A 21,814-nucleotide genomic window follows, 5' to 3' on the forward strand; every position below is an offset into this window, starting at 1 on the left:
CACAGATGAATTGAAGTAATGGCAGGAAAAAGGGTCAAGTAAAGTTCAGCATATGAGCTGTTGGTGTGTGAATCTGTGTATGTCAGAGCACGTTAAACTATGTTAGGTATGTACGCTCTTACAGCTTACCACTATCGCTTCCAAATATGATGCACACGAAAGGAAGAATTATTTATGGCTAATCTGTTCATCCCACACACTTTCCTGTCAAAATTCCAGTCAAATTTCAAGAGCTTCCAATATTTTTTATTCCAGTTTTTGAGCTTTGAGTTACAGGTTGTTATATAGTTAATGCAAATGGATGGATGGATGGATGGATAGATGGATGGAAATGTTTTTCAATACTCCAGTCATTTTCTGATATTTGTTTAGAACTGGAAAATACAAAAAAAAAAATCTAAATCTTTTTAAGACATTTCCAAATAGTGTTGAAACTTTCACCTAATTTAGATTTGAAAACACTTTTTCCACCAGAGTGTCTGTCCCAGTTGACTTCTCCTGTTTCCACACATACAGGTCCTTCTCAAAAAATTAGCATATTGTGATAAAGTTCATTATTTTCCATAATGTCATGATGAAAATTTAACATTCATATATTTTAGATTCATTGCACACTAACTGAAATATTTCAGGTCTTTTATTGTCTTAATACGGATGATTTTGGCATACAGCTCATGAAAACCCAAAATTCCTATCTCACAAAATTAGCATATCATTAAAAGGGTCTCTAAACGAGCTATGAACCTAATCATCTGAATCAACGAGTTAACTCTAAACACCTGCAAAAGATTCCTGGGGCCTTTAAAACTCCCAGCCTGGTTCATCACTCAAAACCCCAATCATGGGTAAGACTGCCGACCTGACTGCTGTCCAGAAGGCCACTATTGACACCCTCAAGCAAGAGGGTAAGACACAGAAAGAAATTTCTGAACAAATAGGCTGTTCCCAGAGTGCTGTATCAAGGCACCTCAGTGGGAAGTCTTTGGGAAGGAAAAAGTGTGGCAGAAAACGCTGCACAACGAGAAGAGGTGACCGGACCCTGAGGAAGATTGTGGAGAAGGGCCGATTCCAGACCTTGGGGGACCTACGGAAGCAGTGGACTGAGTCTGGAGTAGAAACATCCAGAGCCACCGTGCACAGGCGTGTGCAGGAAATGGGCTACAGGTGCCGCATTCCCCAGGTCAAGCCACTTTTGAACCAGAAACAGCGGCAGAAGTGCCTGACCTGGGCTACATAGAAGCAGCACTGGACTGTTGCTCAGTGGTCCAAAGTACTTTTTTTGGATGAAAGCAAATTCTGCATGTCATTCGGAAATCAAGGTGCCAGAGTCTGGAGGAAGACTGGGGAGAAGGAAATGCCAAAATGCCAGAAGTCCAGTGTCAAGTACCCACAGTCAGTGATGGTCTGGGGTGCCGTGTCAGCTGCTGGTGTTGGTCCACTGTGTTTTATCAAGGGCAGGGTCAATACAGCTAGCTATCAGGAGATTTTGGAGCACTTCATGCTTCCATCTGCTGAAAAGCTTTATGGAGATGAAGATTTCATTTTTCAGCACGACCTGGCACCTGCTCACAGTGCCAAAACCACTGGTAAATGGTTTACTGACCATGGTATCACTGTGCTCAATTGGCCTGCCAACTCTCCTGACCTGAACCCCATAGAGAATCTGTGGGATATTGTGAAGAGAACGTTGAGAGACTCAAGACCCAACACTCTGGATGAGCTAAAGGCCGCTATCGAAGCATCCTGGGCCTCCATAAGACCTCAGCAGTGCCACAGGCTGATTGCCTCCATGCCACGCCGCATTGAAGCAGTCATTTCTGCCAAAGGATTCCCGACCAAGTATTGAGTGCATAACTGTACATGATTATTTGAAGGTTGACGTTTTTTGTATTAAAAACACTTTTCTTTTATCGGTCGGATGAAATATGCATTACCTCCACATTACCGCCCCCACCGTTTCACAACTGTGTTCTCACAGGGACCGTCTGTTTAAAGCGACGTCGGTCAAACACTGTATGCAGGCAGTGCTCAAGGGAGTTGTACAGGTCCTTCTCAAAATATTAGCATATTGTGATAAAGTTAATTATTTTCCATAATGTCATGATGAAAATGTAACATTCATATATTTTAGATTCATTGCACACTAACTGAAATATTTCAGGTCTTTTATTGTCTTAATACGGATGATTTTGGCATACAGCTCATGAAAACCCAAAATTCCTATCTCACAAAATTAGCATATTTCATCCGACCAATAAAAGAAAAGTGTTTTTAATACAAAAAACATCAACCTTCAAATAATCATGTACAGTTATGCACTCAATACTTGGTCAGGAATCCTTTTGCAGAAATGACTGCTTCAATGCGGCGTGGCATGGAGGCAATCAGCCTGTGGCACTGCTGAGGTCTTATGGAGGCCCAGGATGCTTCGATAGCGACCTTTAGCTCATCCAGAGTGTTGGGTCTTGAGTCTCTCAACGTTCTCTTCACTCTTTCTGTGTCTTACCCTCTTGCTTGATGGTGTCAATAGTGGCCTTCTGGACAGCAGTCAGGTCGGCAGTCTTACCCATGATTGGGGTTTTGAGTGATGAACCAGGCTGGGAGTTTTAAAGGCCTCAGGAATCTTTTACAGGTGTTTAGAGTTAACTCGTTGATTCAGATGATTAGGTTCAAAGCTCGTTTAGAAACCCCTTTAATGATATGCTAATTTTGTGAGATAGGAATTTTGGGTTTTCATGAGCTGTATGCCAAAATCATCTGTATTAAGACAATAAAAGACCTGAAATATTTCAGTTAGTGTGCAATGAATCTAAAATATATGAATGTTAAATTTTCATCATGACATTATGGAAAATAATGAACTTTATCACAATATGCTAATTTTTTGAGAAGGACCTGTATACCAGTCTAGGTGGACTCTCAGAAGCACTGCAGTGAGCGTCCAAGCGTACCTGTGCTGCTGGTGATGTTTGGAGACCTCTTTGTGGAAGTCTTGTGGAGGGTTTGGGATGAAGCAGAAGTCGGACAGATAGCCGGGAGAATGCTCCGCTTCATTGTAGTCCCCCAACTCGGCTATAGGAAAGGAAGGGAAAAAAGATCCAATGTGTGACTTTATTTAAACAAACCAGAATGATCGCTGACAAATTATTTTTAACCTATATACTAGCTGCAAAGTGGAAAAAACACTTTTATTAATTGTAAAAGGTTGATGATTAAACTTACAGGTGTTTGGCACTCATTCAATAATCAATGTTTGAAATGTCAGTTTTTAAGAAAATGAAGGGATTTCAACTCCAAAATTTGTTGTTACTGTTTAACTGTTATACAGTTTACAATACAGTGATTTATAAATGTTTTTCAAACCTGAGCATGTTACTGAGCTGTGGCTGATTAATGATTAGCTCTGAGATGTTACAAGTGTTTATTTTACAGGTTCATCATGTCCCATCTTCTGTTTTCAGTGGATTCAAAACCAAAGTAAAAAAACAGAAATCATGATAGAAGATCAATTATTTATGTTGTCTTACATTTTTAACTCCGCGTAGGCTTTACATGAAAAAAAAATAAAACTATTCATCACTTAATACCAACTAATGAATAAAGATCAAACAACTTAGCTGGCTGGGATCTTATTTAAAGCCTCAAAAGCATATTTCAAAATTTAAACAATTTCAGCCAATGAACATCATAAAAACTATCACTATGAAATGTTTTCAACATTTTGACATTTTTACATCAGCACCAAACCACAGCTGTACTTTGTTGCAACATCTGTGAATCTTTGTGTAAACCACTCTGTGATGTCAGCTGTTTATACAGAAGATAATACAGGTAAAGAGAAGTCCTTTTCATACCTTCACCGTACGTTTTCTGATTACAACTCATTAAAACCGCCACGAACTTTGGATAACAGAAGAGTGAAAGCATCAAATCAATGCTGTGGTGAAGAAAAAGCTGAGCAGAAAGGCAATGATGTTTAATCACTTCGTGAAGATCTAAAATAAAACCCAAGCTGTCAACCTCAGAAGAAGGGAAATTAGCTACAATATTCTGGAACAATCAAGAATCAAGCTTGCCATGAACAGGAAAATGCGGGACCACCGGTGTCACTGTACACAGTGAGATCAGTTTTACATTAACATGGACCAAGAGGGCGCCAAGATAAGAAGAAGCAAATGAGGTCTAATGAGGCATTTTTTCCCCTATCAACAAACCAATGAAAAGGTACTTCCGTTTGCATATAATATATTTAATAATCTAAATGGCAATGGCAGAAGAATTTAGACTAATCTTTATTGTTTTATTTAAGAAATACAGGAATTTACCTCTGACTCAGAAAAACAAACAAAAAAACCAATGGTTTGAACTCCAAGGAAATAAAAAGGGCTGTTTACGGGCAACAAACAGAACGAATGAAAAGACTCTTGATAGCTTTCAGAACCCACAGGGATGGGGGGCTAAAAGTGGATCCCATTGGCTCACTCGCTTTCAGCTGAAGCTTAAAAACATCAATTCGCTCAAGGAGTCCCTTGACTTACCTACAAGCCGGTAGCCTAAGCATATTGACCAACAAGTTGATTGCAGCTCAGACACTTATTGACGCATACACACCACCAGGGGCATAAACAGTTCAGCATCAACATTAAAGCAACTGACAGGTTAAGAGAAGAGCACTGAATATCTTGTAAGGACGGCATTAGTCATAATTTAGACAGTGAACAGAACCCCATATGAGTAGTAGGAATGGTGGTCAGACAACTTACAAAAGCGACTGGGGTCAAAGCCATACTGATGACATCCACCATTGTCTTGACCTCAAATGACAAAACGGCATTCATTGTTTTGTTTTAGTTGTAAGTTTGTTTTGGTTTTTTTTTTTTTTTTAATGGAAGGGACCGGTGTGAGTTTAAGGCTACTTGTAATGATCCAATAAAGAAAGAAAACACATGCAAAAGAAGAAGAATCAAGCGAAATCGAGAAACCGACTGGTGACCAGAATCTGTTGGTCACCCTGGACGGTGACCGGTTGGGTGGAAACTCCACTGATCTTTTTCCAGTGAGTGAACTCTCCATACCTGAGCACAGCCTGGCTGCGGTAACCACAACACTCTTCAATGTGTATACAGAGTGAAGAAGAGGTAAAGTTGAACATTTATACGTATCTCTGAGGTGTTTAAATTTAAGTCTAAGGAAGTGCAGAGACGTAAGAAGCAAACAGTATGTTCTACGATCTATCAGCCCTATTTCTGTGCTTTATTCAGGCTGAGAGAGAGACTTTCAGCAGATAACAGGAAGGCTAAATGAATGGATGGACACATAGAAACCAGCTAAAATCGATACTGAAAGATCTAAAATGTTGCAAAAACCTAAATCAAAAATTCAAAAACAAGAATTCAGAATCACTAATAGCTAAAATAATTAATTAATCACATTTTGTATGTATCAGTGAGCATGTAGAGTATAACAGTTTATTCCATCAGCTTCAACTACTGTTGGCATAATTAACAGTGAACAGTGAACCTAATGATAACAAGCGTTTCAAGTGTTTGTTTGGTGGTGATACAAACTGTTTGGGCCAAACTGTGAGCCCACATCTACTGCAAAATACATACATAAAAAAACTATATTTTATTTCCCTCTAACAAGAGGTTTGATAAGTTGAGGAAAGGCTTATTTTTCTACAGCTTTTCAGTCAATCATGAAACTGGAATTGAGGTCTACCAGAAGGGATTTCAGATCTTTTGAGAATGCAAGCCTGAGAGTGGGATTTGGAGTCGGCAGTGCTGGCAGTCGAGCTGAATTAGCAGCATAGCAGCTGCTTCAAGCCATTTTTTTCTCCCCAAAGCAAACATTTATCTCCATAATCTGTGTTGGCACTGTGAAGAGTGACAGCATGGACCCAGCAACACAGTATGTGTGTGTCAGTGTAAAAGCCGTAGGGTCAGAGTGACGAAGGTCTAGGTCAAATCTCTTGTTTGACCTATATATTGAGGCTGTGGAGATTCCTGGCTAAATATGCCATAGAGGGGGAGCGCAGGGGGAGGCAGAGAGAGCAGAGGGGCTAGAGGGGGGAGGAGGTACTAGTGCTGAAATGGCATGATGAAATCTAGCAACAAATGCAACAAAGCAGCAGGCAAAGGGCTAAAAGGCTGCATGAACACAACAAGTAAGAGTTTAAGAGGATGGAAGACAGAAAAACCACTGTGTTGGAAGTAAACAAGCTTAGCTCCTAAGCTAACATCTATTGGTATAAACCAATCTGTTGTTTTACAATGATATTTAGTTTGAAACAATGTTGCATAATTAGTCTTATAAAACAATAGAGAACATAAAATGATCTGGTCCTACAACAAGATAAAAACAATGTTAATGAGCTTCTGAAAAATTGCATTTTTGTTATTTTAACCAGTCATGTTCTACAAATAAATGCTAAAAATTAGATTTTTATTAGAAATGTAGAAAAAAAATGGTTTTGTTTAGAAGAAAACTAATTTCATTCAAAAGATATGCGTCTGAAAACAGTAAAGATAATATGTAAACACTGTGGTCCAGCCAGAGTCCTGACTAGAATCTGATCAATAATCTATGGAGGCAGCTAAACATTAGGGTGATGGCTAGGAGACCTTCTAACCTCACAGACTTGGAGCTCACCATCAAAAATAAATTGGCAAAATACCAGCGGAAACATGGAAAATGCTGGTCAGCAGTTATTAGAAGGACTTGATTGTTGTAATACCCATAAAGATATTTCCAGTTTTATTGTGAGAAGGGTGTGAAAACTTTTTGACTTGCCAGCTTTCAATAAAATATCAATTAAAACTGATACCTTTCATCTCATTTCATATCTTAAAAAAAAAAAATTGTTCTTGAATGAAACTGATTTTACTTCTAAATCTATAAAACCTATAAATACTTTTAGGCTTAACTGTAAGTACTTAATGTTGTTGGAAACTCTTCTTACTTTTTGCCACGTCTGTTTTAGCTTACCTAAGCATCATGTAACGTGTATTTTATCAAAAAAAGCACAAGCTTGCAGACTGAAGCTGGATCTATGAAGAGAGACTGAACATCATCTCAACAGCTAGTCAAACTGCTCACCTATCGATCTGCTTCTGTACATTAATCTATTATTAAAGGCTCCACTCCAGAGAAAACCAGTATCACATGGAATGTTTATGTAACCGATGGTAATATAAGATCCCATCCCACCATACGGTAGGAAGAAAATCTCCATGGCTTTGGGGCAGCAGTTGTAAAAGCACTCCAGCAACCACAGTCATTACATTTAACAGTGTGTGCAGCTAAGGAGAGCCCTAATGAATCGCCTTTTCATTGTTACGTGTAATGGGTGTACCCAGGGAGCAATACTTACACTGAACAGCATAGGATGCCAGCAGAGCAGCTGTGTTGTGAGGACAGGGCAATCTGAAAATAGCAAAAAAAAAAAACAACAACAAATAAATTAACACAAATATACAAAAGTTCAAGGATTTCTGCACAGGTGAATATTTAAGATGACGCTCTCTTCACAGAACATAATGTTAGGGTTTAATAACTATAATAAAAATTAATGAAAAGAAGCATTAACTTCAATTATTATTAACATGCTGTACATGAAACCCCATTCCCCTGTTTGTACAGTACACAACTCAGTTTTATCAGGAAAGATAGCTCAACTCTCTTTAAATCCAACAGATCCCGGAAGTACAACATGCTCACCTTCCAGTTAATATATCCTGTTTGATCTGAAGAAAGTATTGGTACCTTAGGGGGACAAAACACACCATTATCACAACAAATGAGCAAACTATCCCGTTGGTTTTAAAATTTAGAATACATTTCGAAATCAAAGGCAGTGAACATGTTTTAGAAAGGGTGCATTTTTGTTCATCTTCCAGAATAAAGTATTACTGGAGAACTACAAATCAAAACGTGATTAGAAAGCTCAGCAGACCTGCATGACACTCGAGATTTTACAGAAGAAAAATTTGTTTCTTTACCTGAAGAGTCACATGGGGACTACTGTAATATTACATTATCAACCCTATGACCCACTGCTCTGCTTGGAAAGTATGATGCCAGAGCATCTCTCTGACAGAGGGACACATGTTTAACATTTGAACTGCTCTCAGAACTGACACCCTTCCTCGGTGTCACAATGAACTGCTTGTATGTGCAATTTGGAAGTGTGTCCGTTTCTCCTCAGCTGGAAGCCCTGCTCCACAGGCAGGGTGGCTGATATGATAATATTAGATCATGAAGGATTAAAATTGTTCATGGTCTGCCAAAGCAGAGAGATGTGGGATCAGGCACAGGGCACACTCTATGCATTGCAGTTCTATGCTGTTGCTTAGAAGCATCAGTTTCATTTTACTCCTTTAGGTTTATAAACTAGCTTATATATGGTGACAATGAAATAGTTATTGGTTTTACTGATGACCATGGTACAATTATTTGTTAATATTTAACAATATTAACTTTTAATAATGTAAATAATATTGAAACTGCATTCAGTTTCCAAACAATAAAAAACTCAGTTTTGTCTCAGAAACGTGCAGAAACAGACAAACTATAAAAAAGTGTTAAACGTAGATGCATGTTCAACTTTTTAACAAGTTAAGACGGGTTTGGAAGAGGTTTCTCCTCCCTCCATGCAGATGGAAATTATTAGACTCCTCTCTTTCAAGCAGCTTCAAGCTGGTTAATGTATAGAGAGTTAACCTTCAGCTGGGTTTGTCTATTTAACTTGTTACCAGCTTGTGCTACCAGTATTGTATCAGAGGGTCTACTTAGACTCTGCAAAACAGCAAAAATAATATAATGAGCCTGAAGTTAGCAGTTAACTGCCCTTAAATCCTAGGAAGTCCTAAGCAAACATACACGTACTGTACTCTGAACTTTACTTTGGTCCCTGACCACATAATGCATACATAAGACAAAGTTTGTGTGAGTTAGAGAGTGATAGTCATTCTTATATTATTATGCTCAACTCAAACAGTAATTTGCTTGTAATATAATACAAAAATTCTCATAATTTTGCATCCATATTAGTGAAAGTGCAGTATATTATTTTTTGGTTTAGTAAAGGAAAACAGCTTGATGCTGCGTGTTCTTTAAGTATGTATTTCATTAAATATTAATCGGATAACAGAGCAATTTGTCTTTATCAGCTATGTTTTTACAAAGGGAAATTGCGCTACAATTCTGATCATAATTTTAATAAATGGTGATATATTACAGTGGATGCCTATATCTATGCTGCAATCGCAGACCCTAAGCATTGTAAACCTCACAATTAATATTTAATTTAGCAAATAAATGTCGGTTTGTCAGAATATACAGCCTTTATTTCAGGGGTGTCCACAGTTCAGCCTGTGGGGACTTGGCTGTCCTTGGAATGATTTCGTGCCATCTGCCATTTCAGAAACAAGCTTTTTAAAACAAAATGGAGTGTGATTTTCACAGACGAGTTCAAATCTTAAAATAGAAGATGTTAGATACAACACAAAGTATTTGTCTTTTATTCACCGGAAACTCCAGCAACAGTTAAATGCAGCAGCTTTACTCAAAGGCAGAGCTGGGTGCACCCATATTGTATAAATACTGTATTGTTTTGTATTGTATTGGTTTATTTGTCATATGCAGGTTAACACACAGTCAATAATGCAATGAAATCCTTGGGATAAGAAGAACCGTTCAACTCACTATAAAAACTAAAGTTCTAATGGCGTGCAATAAAAATGTACACATCATGCAGCAGCAATAAGTTAATAAAGTGTCACAAATGTGGTTTGGTGCAGTATTATTGTCCAGAGTTCAGTAGTCTGACAGCTTGTGGATAATAACTGCCTTTAAGTCTTTTTGTGCGTGCTGGCAGGCACCGGTACCGCCTGCCAGAAGGTAGAGGTATATATTAAACTTGACTAAATGCATCAAGCATTTTCTTACAAAAACTGACTTATTTATAATTCTTGTTGCTGAGAATAGACTAAAAACCTTTCTAGACCAAAAAATGTTTTTTTAAACTTGCCTTTTTTAAACTAGGTTACAGTTCAATGCATGTTTAGTTTCTTGTTCTGCAGATACATGCAAGTATTTTCAACTTGACGATTATGTTCTGTCTGACAAAGGTTTGGATTCCTCTGCGGAAAGTAGACACTATTCCCTATCTTAAAGTGTAGCTATATGGAGGTTGATTACAGCCCATAGGTACCAAGACAATTGCTGCTGGTCTGCTTGTGTTTTCTCTACATGTTTAGGTGCTGATAGAGAATGTTTAAATCGTATGCAACAAGAAAGAAACAGAAAACACTCAGAAACAGCTTTACTTTGCATTAAATATGTAACTTCCAGCATCACGCTCATATTCAATAAAGAAATAAGCAAAAAACATGAACTCTGTTTCAACTTCCAGTTGGCAATATGGATGAAGCAATGTTAAAACTGTGGTGAGGAACCTAATGATGCTGAGGTGATGATGTCAACAGCTGAAGTCCACTCTTACCGTGTGTATTCTTCCTGAAGTTTGCTCGGGTCAGTCACAAAGAATTTGACCCTGAAGCTCAGGTTATGTGGAGACCCTCCTGGAGGAAATGCAATTAACAGTTACGAGACACATCAGACATTGATATCAACATGACATCAATATACTGGTAACTAAAATGACATTTTCTACCCAATTACACATTTTTTTTCACTTACAAACTCCATACCAAAAGAAAAGCGAGTGGTGTGTTCAGTCAGTTAGTCAGTCAACTGAGATCAAAACAAGGGTTGAAATACAGTTCAATCATTGCTGCAGGTTGACTGCCGGCTCCACTTGAGCTACTCCTTAATTGTTCTGCATGTTACAAATTCCATTACTCATTATCAAAAAAAGAGCAGAGTTGAAATGGAGTTTAATGATTCCCCGAGGCGTTTTCAGAATAGTAAATGACATCGTGGACTGGTGACTTTTGCTGGAGGCAAAGTGTGGATTGCTAAATGTTACAGAGACTAAACTGCAACATTTAAAACACGTGATCAAGTCAGACTTGAGTGAACTTCAGATTTTCTGATGATTTGCTCATGATGCAGTGGATACGCTCAGGTGCAGTGTGGTGGAAATCACCTACTTTTTAACTGTTTTCTGATGAGCTTATTGGGATCCAGCCAGCGCTGTAAAAGATTGATAAAAACAGACTTAGAGTCATTCTCCAGAAAGCTGGACCACACCATTTCAATTTGTTCACCAGTGGCCACCAACACAAACACAGAAACCCGTCAAAGACCCACCTATATAAAAACAAAACATTCAAACCACCAAAAACATCATCTGGTCTGGATTATGATCTTAAAATGAGGTTTTATGGGTTTTAATCAAGTATAACATAATCAGCAAGTGTTGGAATCTCTATAAAAGCAGAAAGAGTTTATCAATCCAAGTTTGTGTTACCAAAATTACAAAGAGAGAAAACTTAAAAGATCTTATAGATGCAACGACTGTTCATTAACCTATGAAGGATTTCCAAATCATTTAGCCTGCAGTAGGAAACATTATGGACAAGCAGCAGAGACTCTAGTCTGCAGCAGAACATCCATGGAGTGGACACCAAGCTCATACTGCTCAGAACAATTCGAAAAATACAAAAAGGAAGATCTATGACACCACTGACCTAAGGTTGTATAACATGTTAAAGTTCATGGGAAAACTAACTATAGCTTGTTTCAAATGGTTGCCAGAAATGAGTAAGTTAATCATTAACTCTGCACTAGGTACTATTGTCTTCTGGAGGATATAAGAAAAACCTAACATGATGATATTATTGTTAAATATAGCTATGACGACTTGGTTTGACCCAAATGTTGCCCACTACTCTGCCTGAGCTTGGGAATCAACCCAATCCAGTTTGTCAAGTACCTGACTGGAAAGCAGAATTTATAATACGTGGCACCTGAAATCCTACAGCCTCCCTAATGTTGCATCCAAGTTGTAGCAACTCTGCACATATTGATATCGTGCTGACAATAGTGATTTGATATACTGCCTAATGTAAAAAAAAAAACAACGCTATATTGTGAAGCGAATTTGTGATTTGGGTGGATGCAGTTGTAGATTTAAAGCCAAAAACACTGTTATGGATTTTTAAACCGTTTTTTATCATCATCCGAAAGCGTTTCACAGTAAAATTCAGGGCTAGCTGTCCAGCAGTTCAATTAAAACATTAACCTTCCATTATTTAAATCACACCTGATTTAAATAATGTAGTGGGGTCAGATGTTTGTCCTTATTCCAGGTTTGTACTTCAGCAGTTTTGGTCTTTTCATACCAATCATGCTTCAAACTGTTCCTGTCACGTGATTTGAAATACTTTTCTAAATCTGATCATTGCCTCCAAGGAAATTAGGTCCTTTGATCTCAATGAACAATACCTATCAGTAAGAGGTTGCCCATAGTTAAATGTCATACAATTAAATTCAATTACACAGGAGATTTGAGCATTTTAATAGTTTGCTCTCTATTTATCTAAAATACACAACTACCGGGAAAAATAAATATATACTTGGATGCGAGGGTATAAAACGTTGCCACGAATTGACCTGGAGCCGGTGACACAAACGAGGTGTTAAAATATAAGAGCTTAATTAAGTCATAAAGAAGAATAGCTTCCTAAATGTGGCTTGAAAAGATTTTAAAACATAGTAATTGTTTTTTTGTCAGGTTTTGTTCTGATATCTGGACTAGGTTTTCTTACCAATATAATATTCATGATTGTGTTTTCATTCTTCAGTAGAAGAATACATCTAATTGTGAAACATAATAATGACCAGATGAGGTTTTGTTAGCATGCAAAACCTTCAAAAATAAACGCTTTATTAGTAAATATTAAAATATACAAGTCACAATGCACAATAAGTTTTATTAGAAGAATTAAAATACCACACATCTTCAAAGTAAAAGCGTGCACGCTCAACCCACTAACACACACACACACACACACACACACACTGCAGGCAGAGTGAAAACAGGATACTGACTGGTGCATCTGAGCCATCATCAGCCAGGTGCAGGCCAAAGTAGTCTCTCTCAGTCAGCTCCAGGTGCTTAAACACGGTGTCCAGCAGCACCTGGCCGTGATCAGACTTCTGCAGAGAAGAAAAGAAAACAACGAATAAGCTCGCTGCCCGGTGTGTTGCATGGCAAATGGGTCTGAGAATCCCATCTTGCAGCTCCTCACTGAAAGGTCAGGGAAGGAACAGCGAGCGAGTTGAATCCCCTTTTCCCACCACAGACATCTAAATTATTTAAAACACCCTCGATTCTGCTGAAACATTCCATTTATTTGAAATTCATCTGCAACTTGTCTGTGTTGAGCCTCATTTAATATGGTTCCAACCACATTGGAGAGTTACATATTTAAGGAATTAAGCTGATGAACTCCTGTGGGCTGCTCTTTTTTATTCAGCTCCCTTTTCAGCAGTAACATATGATCACGACCACTAAATGACGATATTTTCAGAGATATGAAACATTAATGAAGTGTGTCAATCTGTTAAAACAGCTTAATTCAAAATGATTAATTAGCTTTTCCTCATACATGAGTATGTAAACAGTGCATGACTCAAAATGATCCAAACAGGAGCTAAGCCTGAAAGCACATTTCAATGTTCAGTTAAAAGAGAGAAAATAACTTGTTGGATGGACTGCAGTGAACTGGACGTGATCCAGACTGCGAAATGTACCACTAATGGCAAAGGAAAGATCATAAGTAAATCAAAAAGTGGATAGAGTGCCACTTAAACAGAAAAAAAGAAAGAACAGTAGGAAAAAGTGAAGAATAATTGATCAAATCCATCATTAAAATCTCATCGTTCTGAGAAAGCGTAGGACAGGCGAGAGGATAAACTGTGGGAACACAAGTGGAGCAGAAATTCGCACCTGATCCTGTAACTGAGAGCGAGAGAGAGAGAAACTGAGTGTGGAACGCCATCAGCGCTCCCACGGGAGAAATGCACACACACACACAGACACACACACACACACACACACACACACACAGACACACACACACACACACACACACAGACACACAGGGTTAGTGCTTTTGTCCACTTCTCCTGTTTGCCCTGGTGACACAGTTACACAGTTTTACAGCGCCGGGCGTGAGAGTGAATGATAGTTGACAGTTGACATGGTAGCCCTCTAGGAGAGCTGGCAGTGTGTGTGTGTGTGTGTGTGTGTGTGTGTGTGTGTGTGTGTGTGTGTGTGTGTAGGAATGGGTACCGAATTTGGTACTCTTATAGAAACCAACCAAATTCCGTCGGTACTACCGAGTACCGATTCACGTAAAATCAATCGGTACCATGTTTCGGTACCTAAACATTGTGACACTGAGGGAGTGGAAGATTGGGCGATTTTCCATGCCGGACATGAACCCAGCATTGCACGCACAAGAGCGTAATGACGTCAGTAGCTGCTGGTACCATCAACAAAGCACGCTTTCACAATGCGGTGCAGATTACGCTCGCTGCAATATTTGTGATGCAGTGTACAAGGCCATCGGTGGGAATACTTCTAATCTGAGGAAGCTCCTGCAGCGACTCCCCTACCACTATATTCTTCTGAGTGTGTGTATTTACACCGACATGGTTAAGCACAAGATTTTTGTCAAGGCTGAACAGACAATTTTCGTCAGCCTCAGATCTACGGCTACAACTTCTGCATTCAGCGCCGTTTGGACGCCTGCATCCGTTAGCGACTCGTCTGCACCCAGCAACATGGCTGGGTTTTAATTTGTGCATTGCACTGCGGAGTCAAAGTTAAACGGTTTAATGTCGAAGAAATGTTTGAAACAACTGAGATGTTACAATACAAACAGCTGGATGTTGTTTTGATATATTCATTAAAGTTTATATATTGAGAAAAGAACAAATTAAACTGAAAATGTTTGAGATTTTATTATTAAACCAATTAACATTTAGTATCACATAAACAGACACAAAAGTACCGAAAACTGGTACCGCTGAGTACCGGTATCGATTCCCAGGTACCGACTATTGGTACGGTATCGGTTCAGATGTGAAAGGTACCCATCCCTATGTGTGTGTGTGTGTGTGCAGTCAACTGCTGTTAAAGCTGAATTAAACAGTGGATTATGGCAGCCTGTGGGCTCCTTCCATCTCTGTTGTGTTTCTTTCAGCATTTGAACATTTTGAAGTAGTGTAAAAAGCTGCTGCAAACAATTAACATCATTGCAATCAGTTCACAGTAAGGCTGTTCAATGAACATGCTTGCCTTCTTTGCAAAATAGTCCAGTCAGATCTGTGTTACCACAGAATCTCAATTAGATGTAGGTCTGGACTTTGACTAGCACATTCTAACACAGGAATACGTATGTTTTGATTTAAAGCATGTTATTGAAGATTTGGCTTTATAATTAGGGTTGTTGTCCTGCTGGAACATTAACATCCACCCCAGTCTTAAATCTTCTGCAGCCACAGGTCTTCTTCCAGGATTGCCTTGTATTTAGCTTCACCCGTATTCCAGTCAACTCTAACAGCTTCCGTGTCCCTGCTGAAGAAAAGCATCCCCACAGCATGATGCTGCCACTACTATGTTTCACCATAGTGATCTATAGTTAATTTTTCAGCCAGAAATCTGGGCCAAAATGTTAATTTCTGGTCTTTTTTCCACTGTGTCCCCAATATGGCTTGTAGCAAACTGCTATATGAATTTAATATGGTCTTTCTTTCAATAATGGTTTTCTTTCTACCAATTCTCATCCTCTCAACGAATTCTCCCACTTGAGCAACTGATTTCTCCAGGTCATCCAGGGTTACACCATGCCTGGCCTGTCAACTGAGGGTGAACAGGTAGGTCTGTTGTTGGACCAATTGGAGGATAGATGGAAAAGAGCTCTGAGCGCTGTTCAAATATTGCAATACTGCTTTATAACTTAACGCTTATTTAAACTTCTCCCCAGTTTTAACTCTGAGCTGTCTGCTGTGTCCCTTGGTTTTTATGATGTTTGTTCACTAATGTTTTCTAACAAACCTATAAGGTTTTCACAGAATGGCTGGATTTTTACACATAGGTCGACTCTAGTTCTAATTCTGTGACTTCTGCAACTGGTTGCACTGGGGTAAAGGGACTGGGTAGAAAGGAACACAACAGTTGTCAGATTTTTTTAGTTGTTAAAAAAAAAGTTAAAAAAAACTGCAGAAATGTCCTTCTGTACAACTGTGCAATAATGTATGCTGGTCTGTCACAGTAGATATCAATGAAACACTAAAGTTCCAAGGGGTATGACTACTTTTACAATGCAATGAATAACACTATGTTTTTGGGTGAACAAACAAAACAATTTGGAAAATGTATTAAAGTGCATAAAAAGTTACATTTAGTGTGCATAGCAACAACATCAAGGCTGCAACATATGGTGAAAAATGGCGGCACTCCTTAAATTATGTGTCTTTTATAGTTTCTTTGTTTAATTTGATGTAATAGAGCTCCAGCAAATATTATAAAGGCAGGTCTTTACCCACTTTTGAAAGACTTGCATCAAACAAATATCACATTTCCGTGCTTCCCTTCCCTTTCTGTCATTCTGAGGGTCACAACCTTCTCCTTGGGCTTTAATGCCTCAGTTCCTTGGAGCATCTAGGACAGCGAGAGTTCATCTGATTGGCCAAACATCACTGACATTTAGAAAGATAATGAGTGGCCTACACAGGCAGTTTTTATTATCTAGTTGCTTACTACTTGAAAGAGAAATGAAAATGAAAAAAAAACATTCAACACTGTTATGTTTGTATCCCCTTGCTATGAGGACACATTTATCCTCTCTACATGAGAAACCTAGTGCTTTTCCAATGCTTCTTCTTTGTAAGATGCAGCTTGTCAGATGGATGTGGGAGCCCTCTGTGCGCCTCACACTGCACTCCCTGAAAGCGTGCACAAAATATGAGCAAGTGCAACGGCAAACAGCCGTATGTTGTTAAAATAAAACTGAGTCACATAGGCAAACCTGTCTGCATGCAGTCCGTTTTTGTACTCTGTATAACAGAAATTTTAAGAGTAGCTGATGGGTAAAACTTGCATAGAATGTGTCACAAAGAGTCACACAATGTAAACTACTGGAGACGTTCAAAAGGAAAAAAGAGCAAAAGAATGCAAGAAGAAAGAGACACATTGAGGGAGAGGAGAGAAAGTATAGGAGAAAAGAAGTGATTGACGATGCGACTGGGTGAGACAAATGCTTTTTGTGCGGACTGAAAAAGTGTCTGTGTGCATGAGAGTGAGGAGAGAGGAAGAAGACATGGCGATAGAAAGCAATTGGAGCACGAGAGACTGGCTGAGACCGGAAAAATGGGAGCAAAGGGGAAAGAAGTTCCTATAAGTTTTATACCCTCAGGGTTTATCTTTGGCATCAAAGGGAAAAAGGACCCACAGACAGTGGCTGGGGTGACAAGTAAGGGGAAATCCCAGCTTCTGTATGGCAAGTGACACATGTACTTCTCTTCTGAAACAGGAAACAAGACTGAATATTGTGGATGTGTTTAAGGAGAAGGGAAGTTCAGGAGCATCCTGTCCAGACAGAAAAAAACAGGAACATGAAATAGAAGTTTATATCTATCTAACCCAAAGGGAATCATGGCTTTTTTGTTCTGTGGCAAACATTAAAACCTAAATTTTTTGCCCAAATTACTGGTTCTATTGATACATACGGCCATGTCAGTTAATTAATTGTTTGCAAAAATAATTTCATATCTTAACATTTAAACCAACTCCATCCACTTAGGAAAGTTTATGGTTTAATTTATGTCTGGACTTTGACTGGACCGTTCTATCCAGCTCTAGCTGCATTCTCGGCACTGTTGTCCTGCTGAACGGTGAACCTCTGACCCAGTATCAAGTGATTTGCAGCCTCTATTAGATCCTCCAGGACTGCCCTGTATTTAGCTCCTACCAGTGGTAGTGAGAACAGCTCCATGCAGTGCACTGACTGACAATATTAAAACAAACAAGCAGAGGGAGAATCTGTTTCATTGGTAACCAGGCTTTCTCTCTCTGTACTGGTGAGAAAGTTGGTGCCTTTAAGCAATAAACAAAGAGAGAAAAGGTAACAGCACTGGTTTAGTACCCCAGTGCTATCGTTCCAGGCTGGTCTCTGTTCAGACAGTTTGATTTACCAAAGAGGAACAGCATCAAATTCATGTAGCCCAATCACTGTGTGAAAATAGATCTTACTGTGAATTATGACCGCAGTAAAAGACTAAATCATATCTGCAATTCAGTTAAGAGTCAAAGTATTGTCATAACTAAGCAGAACTAAAGATGGATTACAAATGATCATTCAGTCTTTAAATATCCACTAATATTTTCTGTTCCTCACTACAACATACTTTATGACCAAACAGCTCCTCCAGACAGCTGGATGTTTACATGGAGAGCAGCGGTTACTATGGTAAACTCTGTAATACATCTAAATAAATTATCCCTCTGACCTTTCTTTTCTATTATCCCAAAGACGCATCCATTAACTTGAGTTTTTGTAAGATGCTTCTCAAGCTTTCTATCTACAATTGATTGAACTTAATGTTAATTATAATTTCCATCCATCTAAGATCAGCTAAGCACACATGCTCGTTGGTTTCCATGACAGTAAGTGACTGCTTCTGGATTTTCAGTCGCCACTAGAATCGCAGGCGGTTGGCCAGAAAGAGGATCAATGGATGTATTGTTGCTCAGAGGATGGCTCGTCTTTCCAGGAAGTTGCTGCGGCAGTAGGCTTCTGATCAATGACACTGACAGAGACCGAGTCGCTTCATTCAGCATCGCGCAGGGGAGACGGTGCGGTGCTGAGAGAGCCGAGGACAAAAGCTCTCACAAAAAAACCAACGAATATGAAGTTAAAACGTTTTGGCTGCACTCCATGAAATGTTTCATCGTGTCGAAAAAACAAACAACACACATAAAAAGGCCTGTCACACTTAATAAATAGTAGAAAATTGCAGTTATTTGAGTCGATTATAAAATAATTAATTTTTTGTTCCGCTTACGACAGAAGGTGCTGCCTCTTAGAGCTGGAGCCTCTTTACTAAATTCTTATGTCCATGTGTATTTACCATGCACATTTAGTTCTGACAGATATGAAGGTAAACACTAACGGTCATTCTTTTAAAACATGGTGTTGTATTCCCTTTTGAATAAAATATTTAATTTTTGTAAGGATTAAGTTAAATACCAAATCAGAAGGCTTGAGCCATAACAGCAGACGGCCAGTGAATCACAAGTTCTCACAGAAAGTCCTGGTTTTTAGTCGGTTTGAGTTCTCAGTCTGTATTTGTAGTTTTAGAAACTGTTTATTGGGAATTTCCAAGACAAAAACCTACTAACATTTTAAAACTAAATATCAACAATTTATTTAAAAATGGGGAAATAATCACCGCACATATAACACCACTTGAACTTGTCACATAACAACCACCAACTTCAATGTAATTTCTTGGGTTTTATGTTAATGACAGGAAGTGAAGCATATCTGGAGTGGAAGGAAGAAGGATACATCATTTACATGTTAAAACCTTCTGGCAATGCTTTTAGCAAGTACAGAAAGGCTATATGCAAAACTAACATTGTGTGACACTGCAAACCACCCTGAACGCATAATCCTCACAGTTAAATACAGTAGTAGCTGCTTTATGCTGTGAGGATGGGTTTATTCAGCAGGGACAGGGTTGATGGGATGGAGCTAAATACAGGGCAATCCTGGAAGAAAACCAACTAGAAGCAGCAGAAGAGTTAAGAATTAGGACAAAAAATATCCAATTGTTGGAATGGCCTAGTCAAAGTCAAGATATTAATCCATACAAGATTCGAAAATTGCTGTTCACCGGCATTCCCGATCCAATCTGACTGACAAAGACCGACTGGAGAGACAGAACAGCTCTTCTAAGTATTGAATAAATAAAAATGCATGCTACAACGTTCATATTTTCATTTGTAAAAAAAAAAAAGAAAAACACTGAAAAACTGGAAAAAAAAAACCATTTAACTTCCAATTCAATTATATGCAGTACCTCTCTGTGTTGATTTATCGTAGAGAAATGTTTCCAGATCAGCTTGTTATTGACAGTTTTCCTTCCACTGAGAGCCAAGCCGTTTTAGTTCGTCTTACTTGAAAAAGGTTTGAACGCTGCTGTGTGAAGACCGATGCCATACTGAAAAATGTACCCTGATAAAATAAGGAAAGTCTTCAAACACGCAATGTCTTCCTGTGAATGTGGAGTAGAGGAAATGCCTGCAGCCCCTTTAGTTTAAACGGAAATTTAAATATCTGTGTAGCTGCCTCAAACAGTGTTTGATTCATATGGCATTCAGTTTTCTTCCATGTTCTACCTTTGTTTCACTTTCACATCTGCCCAATTTAGGTCTTACTTATTTTCAAGTCCGAGGCCATGGTTCTCGACCGGAAAAGGGTGGCTTGTCCTCTTCAGGTTGGAGGGGAGTTCCTGCCTCAAGTGGAGGAGTTCAAGTCTCTCGGGGTCTTGTTCACGAGTGACGGAAGAATGGAGCGGGAGATCGACAGACGGATCGGTGCGGCTGCCACAGTAATGGGGACGCCGTGCCGGTTCGTTGTGGTGAAGAGAGAGCTGAGCTGAAAAGCGAAGCTCTTGATTTATCGGTCGGTCTACTTTCCTACCCTCACCTATGGCCATGAACTTTGGGTCATGACCAAAAGAACGAGATCCCGGATACAAGCGGCTGACATGAACTTCCTCCGTAGGGAGGCCGGGCACTCCCTTAGAGATAGGGTGAGGAGCTCAGCCATCCGGGAGGGGCTTGGCGTAGAGCTGCTGCTCCTCCACATCGAGAGGAGCCAGTTGAGGTGGCTCGGGCATCTATACCAGATGCCTCCTGGACGCCTTCCTCGGGAGGTGTTCCAGGTACGTCCCACTGGGAGGAGGCCCAGGACCCGCTGGGTGGACTATATCTCTCGACTGTCCTGGGAACGCCTTGGGCTCCCCCCGGAGGAGCTGGAGGAGGTGTCTGGGGAGATGGACGTCTGGGCGTCTCTGCTGAGTCTGCTGCCCCCGCGACCCGGTCCCGGATAAGCGGAAGACGACGAGTATGAGTTATTTTCAACACTAGACACGGGTAAAGTGGGGGAAATTTTTTTTTCTCACATTTAGATTTATTTTACCTTTATAAAACACTTGAGAATCTATGTATTGTTTGATAGGACATTGTTCTTATGTCAAGCATTTAGTTTTAATTGCTAACTGATAAAAGCACCATCACTAAGCAGTGGACACAGAATAGTTTTGTTAACCATTCATTTCAACATATCTGCATTTCTATGAATAGTATGATTTCACACATATACACCCTGTTCTACACAATGAGGATGTGGTCTGAAAGGAGAATGGCGGTTTTTTTTTTGACTCAAAGGGAATTTCCAGGCTCATGCTGACATAAATCTGACTGAACGCATGATAAAGAGCCGCATGCAGCCAGAAACAGCCGTGATAAACCTCTGAAGCGTAAATCATGAGCTTATTTGTCACTTCCTTTATTTGGTCCATCTATGTGTCCTTCACAGCGACCAACTCATGATGAGACACTGAGGCCAATGGGATATAAATTTAAACTTAAATATTGTTATGGAAAAGAAAACGGACATAAACAGCGTGGGTTGGGTTTTACATGCATTCCAACGAAGGTGTACAGACATATGAAAACACCTCCATCCCCCCACCAACACTAAATCAGTTTAAGGTGGGTTTGGAGGAGAACTAAATGGCAATGTGAGGAAGAGGAGGGAAAACTGTG

At 39.3% G+C, this 21,814-nt stretch overlaps 1 protein-coding gene across 2 annotated transcripts in view; it reads right to left on the bottom strand.

Moving 5' to 3' along the window:
* ptpn4a (protein tyrosine phosphatase non-receptor type 4a) overlaps window positions 1–21,814 on the bottom strand; it is a 95,002-nt gene that overhangs the window by 33,347 nt on the left and 39,841 nt on the right. For both annotated transcript variants that reach the window (XM_047370454.1, XM_047370453.1), the window contains exons 3-8: window positions 13,018–13,125; window positions 11,115–11,157; window positions 10,505–10,583; window positions 7,720–7,764; window positions 7,373–7,425; window positions 2,952–3,072 (exon numbers count right to left, since the gene is read on the bottom strand). In XM_047370454.1, the coding sequence (XP_047226410.1) occupies window positions 2,952–3,072; window positions 7,373–7,425; window positions 7,720–7,764; window positions 10,505–10,583; window positions 11,115–11,157; window positions 13,018–13,125 (449 nt within the window). The remainder of the gene's footprint in view (window positions 1–2,951; window positions 3,073–7,372; window positions 7,426–7,719; window positions 7,765–10,504; window positions 10,584–11,114; window positions 11,158–13,017; window positions 13,126–21,814) is intronic.

This window comes from Girardinichthys multiradiatus, chromosome 7 (genome assembly GCF_021462225.1).
Source record: "Girardinichthys multiradiatus isolate DD_20200921_A chromosome 7, DD_fGirMul_XY1, whole genome shotgun sequence".
In the NCBI taxonomy this organism is placed as follows: Eukaryota; Metazoa; Chordata; class Actinopteri; order Cyprinodontiformes; family Goodeidae; genus Girardinichthys; species Girardinichthys multiradiatus.